Below are 13,864 nucleotides of genomic sequence, written 5' to 3' on the forward strand. Positions count from 1 at the left end.
TTCTTTTGAGTTCATACTGTTTAATGAATTAGAATTTTAAATATATGCTTCGTAACATATAAAATAAAAGCATCACTAAATATAATGCTTTAATATAAATGTTGATTTCATGTTTTGAATTTGTGATGCAGGTTACTTAATAATGCAAGATTCCACAATACAAATAAATGCACGTGACATTAAGCTCAATTTGCACCACATAGCATTTAAGAATCCATGTATTAGAATAAAGATATCAACAAATAGAAGATGGGCTCGTTTAACATATTTGAACATGGGCTTTTTGTTTAGTTAAGGTTGCTCACATAAACAACAAAGGATACATTAGATGGGCCATTAAAGAACAAATAAACTATATGGGCCGTAAGAAATGGAAGTCGGCGTACGAGTTAGTGAGATTATAAAAAGAAAAGTCACAAATTGAAAAGGCTCCCAGGTTGATTGGGAACAGAACCCTACGCACACAAAGAAAGAAAAAAAGAAAGAGAGTTCGAAAGGAGTTTTGAGGTTTTTGTAAGAGAAGAAGGCATTGGTTCGAGCCGAGAGCGTTTGAGTTCAACATCTACTCTACCAAGTATCATCATAGTTCGGTTTGAATTTATTATTTTAATTATAACCTTGGTTGTTAAACTTAATTATTTTTGTTTCTTTTATTTTAAGATGTTAGGCTAAACTTATTAGACTGCCTAGGCTTGTGATGAACCATTGTTTGAAGTTTTATTTTATTTGGAACTTGCTTTTCGTTATGGTTTTATGATTTAGTAAATTGTTTGGTTTATTTGATTGATGCGTATGTGTACTTGGTTTTGGTTGTTCTAGTTTTATTATTCCACAAAATTCTTGGTGATTGTTTCATATAATAGGATTTTATTAGGTCATCTACTGTGTGTTTTTGACTAGTTTATGATTGAATTTGAATAAGATCATAGGAATAATATTATTAGTCAAACGAATAAAAGTGTGCTGCTAACCTAGAAAGCTGTAAGGTGATAGGTTATTGCTAGATCTTTGTTGATTGAGATTGCTAGATTTAGTTCTTCGTAAGGAGTCCGTCTAGGTTTGATTAATTAATATTGTCTAGCGAGTCAATTAAGTTTGTCAAATTACCTTTGATTTCCGCGTTGTAAGGTATGATTTCACTATAAAGGTACTATATCATAATTATTTAGATAACCGTAAGGAAGTCTAATATTAAAATTGGCGTTTTTAAGAACTTAAAAGAAATCCATAGGTGTCTTCTTGAGAAGGGTCGGGGGTCCTGTTCGGGTTTTCTTTTAAGTGACTATTTTATGATCCCGGTTCCATAACAAGCATTTTCCAATTAATTGATAAGTGAAACTTTGGGGATTCTAGCCTGGGTGGTATTTCATCGTCATCTTATTTAAATCAATTAAAAATATTCTTTTCGTTTTACTTTCTTTTTTTATTAATTAGATTTTAATATTAGTTTAATTAATAGTATTATAATAAACCCTCTTAATATATAAAATAATTAGCCACATCGGTTAGTAGAGTCTAATTTAGCTAGTTACGTAATTTAAAGAGTCTCGTGGGTTCGATATCCAGACTTACTTAGCTGTACTAGAGTCGACCGGTACACTTGTCTGCTAGTAGTTTTAGTTAAGTTTAAAAGTCTAGAATTTATTACTTAGTGTCTAGATTAGCTTATTTTTAGTTAATAAATATTAGACTACTTTTAGCACATCAAGTTTTTGGCGCCGTTGCCGGGGAAGTAAGTTTTACATCAATCGACTCGTATTCTCATTCCAATCAAAAGCCCTAAAATATCAGTTTGAAATTTGAAAAAAAAAACATAACGTCGTTAAGTTTTTTTAACGGGGTCCAATGAAAGTAAATAGTGTGAAAGTAGGGACCAGTGACAGCTACTTTCAAAGTTGGGATTATTATCAGTCAACTGCATTAAGTTGGGATTATTAAAATCCAATTTTCCTTTTTTATTTGTATTAAGTTATTCATTGTACTTTATACATTAACTTATTCCGTGTAATATACGGGTTTGTAAAGCTAGTATATGTATATAATAGTTATATTTGATACATTGTATATAGTGTACGAAAACTAAAATAATTGGAAATTTTATTCAAGATAGGGAATGATAGTCATAGCCACATTGCATATTCAACAGGGTTGTCAAATTGTTTGTGCTTGCCGGCCCAACCGAGTCTTGACTCTTGATTGTGTCAAACCGGATCTTTCTTGTTTTCGAAAACATTATGATTCCGACCTGACCACTTTGTCATATCATCCGAGTGCAGAGACCCAAATGGACAGTTGGTCTTGGTCCATGGACACCACTTGTTGGGCTTGAATGGATCCACATGGCACCTTTTGTGTCCTGGTCTTCAACTTTACTCGGCCCTTAGGCTATGTGTAGTGGAGTGGGTACAATTGGGAACGAATTGTGACACGTGGCGCCCAGTCAGCATGGTGGAAATTTATTTTTAGGGTGAAATGGTGTAGGGGCTACAAATTGGGCCCACAGTGTGTTTTTTTATTATTTTCTTTTTATAACTAAAATAATTAAATAAAAACCAATTTACTTAAATAATTAAATATAAATGTATTAAAATTAAAAAATAAATACAAAAAAATACATAAACTAAAAAATAAATTATAATAAAAAATACACACCGAAATAAAAATATACATAAAAAAACTAATATATTCGTCTTCATCTTCGTCTTCGTCCCCTTCGTCGTCATTGTCCTCCTCCTCGTCTTCGTCTTCGTCCTCGTACTCGTCTTCCTCCTCCTCAACGGGACGATTATCCCACACGTGTTGAACCAAATCCGCTTTCAGTTGGTTATGTATATCACTTGATGTGAGCTGGTGAATGTTATACGTTCGTTGGTCTTGGGTTGGTTCAGGGAACTGTTCTGGAACGCTTCCTGGTATATAGTGTTGACATATTGCTTTTCCCTCGTCTTCTAAAATCATATTATGCAATATGATACACGTATACATGGCATCGCTCATTTTTGCCAACGTCCATACACGACAAGGGTTTTTCACATAATGCCAACGTTTTTTCAGAACCCCGAAACACCTCTCGATATCCTTTCTCGCGGACTCTTGCTTCTTCTCAAAATAATCTTTTTTTTCTTCAATAGGGTCTTGAAACGTCTTGACGATGATCGAATACTCTGGATATATCTCATCTCCCAAATAGTATCCGTGACGATAGAAGGTATCGTTGGCATAAAACGGTAAGACCGGTATGTTACGGCTGATGTAATACTCTAACACGGGTGACGCGTTGAGAACGTTTATGTCGTTGTTGGACCCGACTGGGCCGAAGAAGGCTGACCAAATCCAGAGGTCGTGTGAACAAATGGCTTGAAGACTAACCATTGGCACTCCATGGTCATCACGAGTGTATTGACCTCGCCATGCGGTTAGACAGTTGGCTCACTCCCAATGCATGCAATCTATACTCCCGATCATGCCTGGAAAAGAATGTTTGCTTTCGTGTACATCATATATGCGAGTCAGGTCGTTTGAAGTAGGAATTCTCAGATAACGACGAGAGTATAATTGTTAAACAAATAAATTATTAAACAATATTTATATTAAAAACAATAGTTAATACAAACAATTTAAACATTACCGATGCAAAAATTCTCCAACGCATCTCTCGTTGTTTTCTCAGCCATCTTTAAATACTCGTCATTGATATCGGTCGTGTTGTCGTATGTGAGGATGCGTATAGCCGAAGTACACTTTTGGATTGCGGAGAATCCTAAATATCCTCTTGCGTTGCGTTTCTATTGAAAATACTCATACTCCCGCTCCATATCTCCAACGATGCGCAAAAATAAACGCTTGGACATCCGAAAACGACGTCGAAACATAGCGTCGTTAAATGTAGGTGTGTCGTCGAAGTAGTCCTTCATCAAACGAGCGTTCGCTTGCGTACGATCCCGAAGGATATATAACCGTCTACGTTGTGCCGTAGATGGAGCAGAGCCGGACACCATGTTATTGACGACGGCCCGAACCGCGTTCGTGACTTCTAAATGCTCTTCCGCCACTTATCGGTGAATCTGATGAATTCTTCGACTCTCGTTTATTAATTGATCCAAAATCTCGGCAGAGTTTGTGGAATCCGGGGAACTCATTGAGTTTGAAGAAGTATGAAAATAATAAAAATGATTGGTATTTTTATGTTTGTGTTTGTGTATGAGGTGAAAATGGTTAGATAAAGTTTGATATATATATTAAGTTTTTAAATTATTTTTTTTATATATAGCCGTTACCCAACGGCATTATTATTATTATATTATATTCTTTACATCTTCGCAGGCGACAATAATTTGCCGCCCCCGCCCCTTTTCGCCCAATTATCGCCAGGGGGGGGGGCGGTGTTCCTCCAAAAAACCGCCCAATATCGCCCCATATTCCTGCCCTGTACACACACCCTTATACGTATACTTCCAAAAATATCATACGATTATTTTTAGACTATGTGTAGTCATAATACCTCAACCCTAGGCATTATACGTCATATGGCGTTCAGTCAGAGTTATGGTTTTTATAAAAACATGGTGTAATCATAACTCTCCACCCCAGGCGTTATGCGCCACGTAACGTCCAGTCACTATTAATTTTTTTTTTGTGTTTTTTTAAAATAATTAAATATAAAACTAAAAAACTACATTAAAATTAAAAAATACATTAAACTCATAAATAAAAACTACATTAAATTAAAAAAAATACAACAATAATAATTTAACTAAATGTTGTATTTTCAAAAATTTTCGCTTGCCGAATTGCTTTTAGAGATTGGACTCTCGGGCCGTCTTCAGATAGCTCCTTTGTTAAAACCTTGATGTCGTTGTCCAATTCATTCCTTTTAAGTACTTCAGTGGTCCAAATTTACTTGAAGACGTTTAGCTCCAAGTTCTTGTATATCTTAGAGTTGAATGTTCATTTATTTGAAATGACTTTCCATTTCGGCATTCGAACTCGTTGTCGACGACGACGCGACCCCTTTCCTTGCTTCTCCTACCCCCATGTCGAAGGATCTCGGTAATATCCGCATAGGGATTCCCGACTTCATCATCGCTTAAGTTGATGTTTCGAGCGTCGGAACGGAGCGTTTCTGAATCAACCAAAGAAGATGTTTTAGACCTTTTTTAAGGCTTATCACTTTCGGTGTCAGCCTCCATAACCGGGGCCCATTTATGGTGAAACCTCAGGTGTTATTTCCAACAGCCAGAGTAATTGAAAGTCCCCAAGGTCTTATGTTGATACTCTTTCAACGCCCTTTCCATGATTTCCACGTCAGAGACACCGCTACTCCACGTTCGAGTCATTCGAGAGTGAACCGCAAGGTAAACCGTGCGTTTATTGTTTATATCGGTCCAATTCGACAATAAGGAATCTTTTTCTCGACATGTGTACCCGGGTTGTGGCTTCGGGTTGATTTGTGTCTCCGGCACCATCTCGTCGTCGGGTTAGGAACCCGAACCGGCCATCATGTTTGTGGTTGGGTTTTGGAAACCGGACACCGTATTTAGGTTAGGGGCTCCGGAACCTAGATATTGCATGTACGCGGCCATATGCGCTTTGAACGGATACGGGGATTGAGGGATATGGACCGTTGGCATCGGGACGGTAGATGGATTCGGTTGTGGATTATTCGGGTCGGGATTGTTTGCGTTGCCTTGTCGGACGAATTGACCGAAACCGAGAACATTTTGGTTGTTAAACGGAAACATTTTAGTTGGTGTGTTCTTGAATATATATGTGAGTGTTTTATAGAGATTTAGTGGAAGTGTGTATAAAAATTTGAGGTTTGGGTTTGTTTTTATATTATGTTTGTGTTAAAAAAGGTTTTTTTTTTTCAAACGGCTAGTTTGGGTTTAACGGCTAGTTTTTTTTTTGGAAAATTGTGCCACAACAACGTTATACACAAAACGCCTTAAAAAAACCTCAAAAACACCGAAGGGAGGGGGTGGGGTGTGCCCCCGACGTTATGGCCCAAAACGCCGCACAAAAGCACGGTTACGGATGGTCTTATGGTTATTAGGTCATAGGATATACATTCATACTCCTTAACTTCACATAAGCGTCACATCACTCACTTTACTTTTTTTACTCAATCTCATATAAAGGAAATGGTTTAACCCCACTTAATCTCCCTCAATTAATTTAAAAACAATTCTTAATTAAATTATTATGTGTGAGTGTTGACAATTTTAAAGCCCGTTAACATTTTAACTCATCTTAACCCATAAAGGAAGTGGCTTCCCACTCATTAACCTATGTCAAAACTGCTCTAACACCCTGGATGCTAAGCAGGGCTGGCTCTAGGCATGGGCGAGCCGGACGACCGTCCGAGGCACCTTTTTTTTGGGGGCACTGGCGGAACACATGAGGTTCTGAGAATATAATTGATTTCAGTTTCAGTTATTAACATATTCTCCTTGGTCCATACCTTTTTATCGAAGTAGCTCACACAATAACTGAATATGATAAAAATAGTATTAAAAGATTCATATCAATTTATTTTATTATTTTTCAAGATAACATTATAAATTCTTAACTTAATATCACACACAAATCACAATGTAGTTTTTATTAGTTACCCAATAATATATTTTTATTTAGAAATTATTTAGAATCCGAATAAAGTTACACCCGTGGTTATATTAAGCTATTGCCATTGTTAGTTTTAAAAGTATATCATAAATGTATACCCCATATAGCAATCATGTATTGATAAATTTATACACCTATCGTCTCGTTGCTACTTAGCTTCTCTTCAATGGTATAAATTAACTATCAGCTGCATCAAAAATCAAAATCATCGTTAGAATGTTTCTTAAGCAGTGAAATAGGTAACTTAACAAAACAACTCGTTTCATAAAGCTAGTAAAATGCGATGCGTAAACTTGTAGCGCGACTAAAACTTTTTTTGATTAGACATTTTATATATGATATGTGTAGGAAATGATTATATGCATATCATAGTCATTATGTCGTGTATGATGAAATGCGGAGGTGTAACACATTTTTGTTAATAGTGCGCGAGTATCACATAAGGTAGATATCATATACTATCCTCTTAACATTTATTTCATGTGTATTTTTCTATGCCGTCATCCATGGTGAAAAATGATACATGAGTAAAATTTGTTGATAGCCGATCGTAAGTCATAACTATATATGCTAGAGTGACTACTTTCGTGACTTCCCACTAGCTTTTTAACATCGTTTTCTTGTAGCGGCCATAGATGATCATAAACTTATACATATACATGATATTTGCACCGAAAATAAACCAAGAAGTTTTGTTTCTTCATTAGATATGCATCAACTTTCTTTACAAAGAGATTAAATAATCAACTTATAAAAACTGCTAAAAAAAGCAGCTCTCAAAATTGGTTATAGCTTGTAACACATAATTCATGTTAAACACAATAAACAAAAAAATGAACCAATAAGTCACGTTAATTTCCGAGTAATAATTTTAACTTGATCAGCTTAGCTAGTTGTAGCCACGGCAGTCCTAGGGCTCGGAAGGCCCATGTACGAAAGCCTTGGCGAGAGCCGAACCTTTGGGCTCGGTCTTGGTGAGGGGACAGGCCCATAAGCCGCAAAGTTTGTAGAACCAACCCGAGGAGACAAGTTGACCTGTTCAAGAGCCCGGGATTGCAACTCGGCTGGATAGTCACGAACACACCCGATACGTGGCCCTGTTCCTGATGTCCACTTGCATGACAAACGGCTAGCCAAAGTAGGCGTACGAAGGATGTCAACTCGTTTTGGAGGAATAACAATCGGTTTAGGTTTCGATTCGGGTTCAGGCACCTTAAACGAAAAGCCCACGCTCACGTTATCGTCATCAACCGAACATCTCTGCATTAAATGTTGTAATAAAACTTAAGAACTCAATTACTATAAAGTGTACAAAACATTATAAAGTTGAATATATATTTGTACCTTTACATTTGTGAGATCAACATGGTTTTGTTCCAAGAAACAAATAAACTCCCTAAAGTTTTCTTCAGTTGGGAGGTAATGACCACTGTAAGGCCATATGGCCTCGAGAACACCGCCGTGCGCGACTAACCGTCCAGCAGCGGTGGTGGCCCCACCGGCTAGAAAACTTGAATGTTGGAAAAGGCCTTTCTTTTTTTGGCCAACATACAAGTTCCTTGTAGTGCTTAAAACAAATATCCATTTTGAACCCTCAATGGTCTCTAATGGTAAACCGCTTTGACGGAAAACGAGCTTCCCATTCTCGACTATCACTTCGTATTGTTCTCTTTCGTTCTGTTGAATACAAAGAATACGACATTGATTAAGGTTATGGAGTTTTAAGGTTGTGTTTAGGAAAATGAGCGTGGAATGCTACTTACGGGTCCTAAATATTTGATGCATTGACGTTGTAGATGTGACCTCGGACACTTTTCGAGGTTTACTTCTTTGCCATCTCCGACGTCCAACCTTCATTTTAAAGAATATAAATTGTTAGTCTGAGTCTGTTATCGTTTATAGTTATTATTATTTGATTATCGTCTGCTTTTAAGTTTGTTTCTTAGCCATTATTCTATATGTGACTTGAATGTTATGATGTTATTAATGTTTTATCATTATCTTTTTCTTGCAATCTTTTTATATAAAAAGATTTGGTACTCATTTGTTCAATACACAGAAAATATTGTTATTATTGATTACAAGTTCTTACCAGTAGAAAAATGGTTGGCTGCTTTCGCTTTCGAACCAGATATCATAATACATGTGCAAGTTATGCCCATAACGATGTCGTGGGTCAATCTGCAAGAACAATTACGAACAAATTATCAGACGAAATCCTAAAAAACATTTCAAGAAATCTTGAAATAAGCATAAAATCGAGCCTAAAAGGTTTTCGGTGCTTACAGCCTCAAGCCAATGTTGTAAGGCCAGTTTTTGAGCCTTTTCATTCTTTGACAACCCCTTTCCAACCTTGGCAGCCCGGGTTCGAGCCCTGGCCCACCGAGACACCGCGGTCTCATGCTTTTCGACTTTGAAAAAGGAAACCGAGCTTCGATCCAAAGCCGCAAAGTCCAAAGCCTTCCACCTACAAAACATCAAAAAGTTCAGAAAAAATATTTTGATAATGTTAAAACTTTAAAGTGAACAAAATAATTAAATAATATGAGGGTTAACTAACTAAATAACTAACCATAACTCTTCAACAACAACAGCACAATCGGCTAAATTTCTTCGAGTCCGATAACTCTTGTAAATTTTCTGAACCGTAGTGGCTGCAGCATTGAGTTCACTAACGGGCCGAGGCGAAAAGAACACAACGGGTTCAGAAACATGATTTGTTGGCCCCACATGGCCCGTTTCAGTATTCGGGTTTTCAGGTTCAGGCTTTCTAAAATCCTGAACCAAATTCTTAAATGAAAGAGAGGTTTCAAGCATTATCTTTAACGGTTCACAAGTGTTTAAACTGATTGAATTCCTTCTGGTTCTAGGACTAGAATCTTGCGAATCACCGGATATTTTTACGCTACTCTCGGGTTCTGAATCGAGTTTCTTGAAGCTATCGGATCGTAATCGATTTTCAAGGTTATTAATATCATATGGTAGATCTAAAAACCCATGTCTTAAGATTACTTCCCAAGCTGATGATAAAAATGACAAGGATAAACCCATACCAGTTTAATATACCCTGCACAATCATAATCAAACTTAATAAATTAGTGATGATTAAACCATAAATTATTATTTTAAATTGATGCCAAGAAAAGAAAGATATCAAGTTGCTTTTTGTGAGGTCACAATGGACGACTTATTTTTGTCTAAGCATGCAATAATTGAACATAAACTAATCACGTAAAACACACATAACCTTTAATAAAGATCAAATTATTATCAAGAAATGATGACACCCAATTGAAAACAAAAGACACCCAATTGAGATATCATCATGATGAATCAAACCCAGAAAGGAAAACCAAAAACACTCACCTTGGATCAAGATTCCAGAATCTTGAAACACTTGCTCTGTTTTTGTATAAACTTGTACAATAATGGAGTTGAATATCTGTGTGTTTGGTGCTTGAATGTTTATGATGATGATGATGATGATGATGAATATGATGACAAATCTCAGCCTCAGCTATTTATACAAAAAGCCTTGTGGAAAAATATTTAACACACGCACACACGTCTTTGAATTGTTTTTACTGGTGTAAAAGATTGACTGTATAAAAATTAAAAAATAATGGTTTTGATTTTGACTTATGGAAATGAGATTTCAAACCCTGGGTGCACGTTTCTGGTGATTCAAAGCTTGAGAATGTGGAATGCACTTTTTATTTAATTTCGTATATAGTTTGCTTCTTTATCTGTGTATGGATTTTGAAGATAGATATATATATATATATATATATATATATATATAATGGAGTAGATAGATAGATAGATTGAAAATGGTCAAAGAAAGGAAGCTGTGTCTGGTTTCCATGAAAACTCGTACAGCTATGAATTGCATGTGGGGTAATGGGTTCACTATTTACGTATTTATTAGTGATTTCAGATATTTTTTTCTCTAAATACGGTATGGTACGGATATCGATACTGGTATTGGTACCGAACAAATAAATACGGTACGTTATTTGATACTCACTTTTCTAAATTGGTATTTTCGGTACCGGTACCCAGTTTGCAGAAATCCTGACTAAGCGCTAGGAATGAGCAAAATCGGTACCGATTTGGTACTGTCGGTACCGGTAGCGGTACCAAGATTTAGCGATTTTCGGGATCGGTATTTTCGGTACCGGTACCGTGCTCATCCCTACTAAGCGCCGATTAATCCCTGATTAATCGTTGGTTCTCACTTCATTGATTAATTTTGGGCTAATCGGCCAAGTAATCGGTTAATGGTAAAATCCAAAATCAGGATTAATCGGACTTAAACGGCTTATCCTGATAAGGTTCTGGTCAAAACTGGCGATTTCCGGTGAGATTCTGGCCAAAATGTGTTTGTGTATGTGTAAAACTAAAAATTACATATAGAAATATGTGTGTGTATATAAAACTGAAAATTATACATTAAAGTCCAATCCGATTAATCGCTAGTCCGCAACCGTCCGACTAACGATTTTTACAACACTGCGCCAGTACCGTTATTTTTTTCCAGTATTTTAGTATATGATACTAAATCTCATCCCCGGTAAAAACTAACTGAAAACAAGGTATTTGGTACCGATTTAGCCTATTTGACACTCATTATGTACTAGTTTTTGTTTTGATTTATCCTATATTTGGTACCCGTACCAGAAGAAATAGAGATTAGGCCTTAAGAGGAAAAAAGATCCAACGTGAGTACCTTAACAATATACGGTACCCGTTTGGACATGGTACTAGAAAATGGAATCCTAAACTGGCACCTTATATCACTGCAAAACATTAAGGAATTCATATTAAAAATCTTACTTGAGTTGCTTGTTTTTTATCATAAGCTTGTGATAAATTTGGTAAGGTATTCGATACGCAGTCTTGTTTATATTTGCCTATTCGGTATCGGTATTATATTTGCCTATTCGGTATCGGTATTTTCTGTGCCCGGTTTAGGTATTTATTTTTATATTTTTTAAGTGAGATTATTTAATACAGTGAAAAAAGAATAATACAGTGAGCCTGCACATGAATAATAATGGTATTAAAGCGTGTGAGTTGAAATAAAAATTTGACAAAAGAATAAAATAAAATAGGAAGAATGAACATCAACAAGTGGATAGATGGTATCAAAATAAAAAAAGAGTTGAATATAGATATTATAATCAGCTTTGTTTTGTTGATGTTAGGTTTGAATAATATGGAGGCTGTTGAAAGCTTGAAGCTCTTTGTCAATGGTGGAAACAGAGGAGACGCATCCGGCATCCTGTTGGCAAGACTAGAGACAGATGGCTTTGTTTTCCAATTTTGACTAGTATTATAAAATTCCCAGAATCTATCTATTTTATATTTTATATTAATGTCTATGATAAAATTCTCTCTGTTACCTACTGATTGTTTTCCGCTCCCTTTTAAACCATCAGATTACTTGATTTGTGATTCAAGGTTTCTCATATGTTTAACCTGAATACGCATGCACGGGTCTCACCAAACCCGTATAGTTCTTAAACGAGTTATAACATCTCATTTATTTGTGAAATAACCCCTTAATCATCAAAGAATAGCTTTTGCGGGTCATGGGTCTTACCAAACCTAGATACATTTTAAACGGGTTATAACATCTCATTTTTTTATAAAACACTTTCATCATCAAATCCTAATTTAAATTCTCTTATTTACATATTCTTCGTCGCCGGTCTATCCTATCCATCACCAGTTAAGTTCCGATTACCACACACCATCGTCAACCTCCCTTCTCATGCATCAACCACCGCCGTGACTTGCATCAACCGCCCTATTTTCACAAGACAAATAATTATGTTCATGTTTGTTTGTTTTAAAAAATCAACATGTGCGTGTTTGTTTATGTTTGTTCGCTAAAAATTGTAATAAACATAACAAACTAATATATATGTATTAAGTCAAAACAAAACTACATTAAATAATAAAAACAAAAATATAAAATAGCAAAACGATTAAAAACAAAAATCTAAATAAACATATCAAATACGTTTATTTTTACAATGAGTCATATTTAGTGTGGATCTACATTCCACGTGTATATAGCTAGGAAGCTGACATGTATCATTTTAGAATGCAGGTGGTGGTTCTTTGTAGGTGACCCACCTGCCATGTCACGTTCAATGTTTTGGCGGAATCACACCTGGTAAGTTAAAGAGTCGGGCATGAAACGTTAAATAATTGAGAGCGGTTGAAATCATGTTACAGAAAGATTCGGAAAAAGTGTCGCAAAAAAACTTGTAGTTATACTAAAACGAGTATAAAATTAAATAAAAAAATGTTTGCGTATATACTATACTAGTTTGAGGCCCGTGTATTATACGGATAATTGATGAAAATTTTCTACTTTTACCACTAAGTGAAATATAGTTAACAAAATGATCATATATTTTATACAATTGCAATTTACATTAAAATTATATAAATTACATAACTAAGATTACACAAATATGTTACAAATAAGTAAAACAGTCCTTGTACACTACATTTGTGAGTGTTCGTGTTTATCACAAATCAAATATTTAGTCCATGCCTGTTTATAACTCTTGATAAGGTAACATATAGGTATGCTTATAACTCTTGATATAGCCATGTATAATTATCCGTGTGATCAATAAAATTCTTCAAGTACATGCCAACCATAAATAAATGGTAATATATCCATGAAACTAACAAAAAAAATATTCTTACACATAAAATATCATACATGTTAATCAATTAATACATATAGTGTCATTTTAAATCATGTGCGCATGTTTATCCCAAACCATGATTATCCAAAAAACCAGATTACTTGAACTTTGATGATATAGTCATCTTTATAATTTTTATAATTTGAAATTGATTGATCATGATAAATTTGGTGTCTTTAATATTCTGTGTATGACAAATATTTACTTGATTTTATATTTTACAATTAACAATTGTATAATCAAGCAACATATAAAATCGGAAATTAAAATATAACAAAATGATTTTTTTTTCATTTCATATTACTGGAAAATGACAAAGACATACTAACCGTAAAGTCATGTTCAAATAAAAGTGATTATTCTGAGTTAGTAGAATAATAGAAGATTTAAAGTTGCATAAAGTGATGATAGTGATTCTTATTTATAATACTTGAAAGTATTGAATAATGAATGTTTAAATTTTGAATACTAATCCCCTGTTATTTGTTAATATTATTGGAGTTGTTGGA

At 35.1% G+C, this 13,864-nt stretch overlaps 1 protein-coding gene across 1 annotated transcript; it reads right to left on the reverse strand.

Annotated features, from left to right (window-relative positions):
- Positions 1-7,302: 7,302 nt before the first annotated feature.
- Positions 7,303-10,445, reverse strand: LOC143579338 (IQ domain-containing protein IQM1-like). The gene is made up of 7 exons (XM_077062676.1): positions 9,991-10,445; positions 9,197-9,691; positions 8,911-9,091; positions 8,717-8,805; positions 8,388-8,475; positions 7,969-8,301; positions 7,303-7,884 (listed from the first exon to the last, which is right to left on the reverse strand). Exons 2-7 carry the CDS (start codon positions 9,673-9,675, stop codon positions 7,510-7,512), a joined length of 1,545 nt encoding a protein of 514 aa, XP_076918791.1. The 5' UTR covers positions 9,676-9,691; positions 9,991-10,445; the 3' UTR covers positions 7,303-7,509.
- Between the last annotated feature and the right edge of the window lie 3,419 nt (positions 10,446-13,864).

This window comes from Bidens hawaiensis, unplaced genomic scaffold (assembly GCF_021521415.1).
Source record: "Bidens hawaiensis isolate Kalapana, Puna unplaced genomic scaffold, B.hawaiensis_p1.1 tig00029667_1, whole genome shotgun sequence".
Taxonomy (NCBI): Eukaryota; Viridiplantae; Streptophyta; class Magnoliopsida; order Asterales; family Asteraceae; genus Bidens; species Bidens hawaiensis.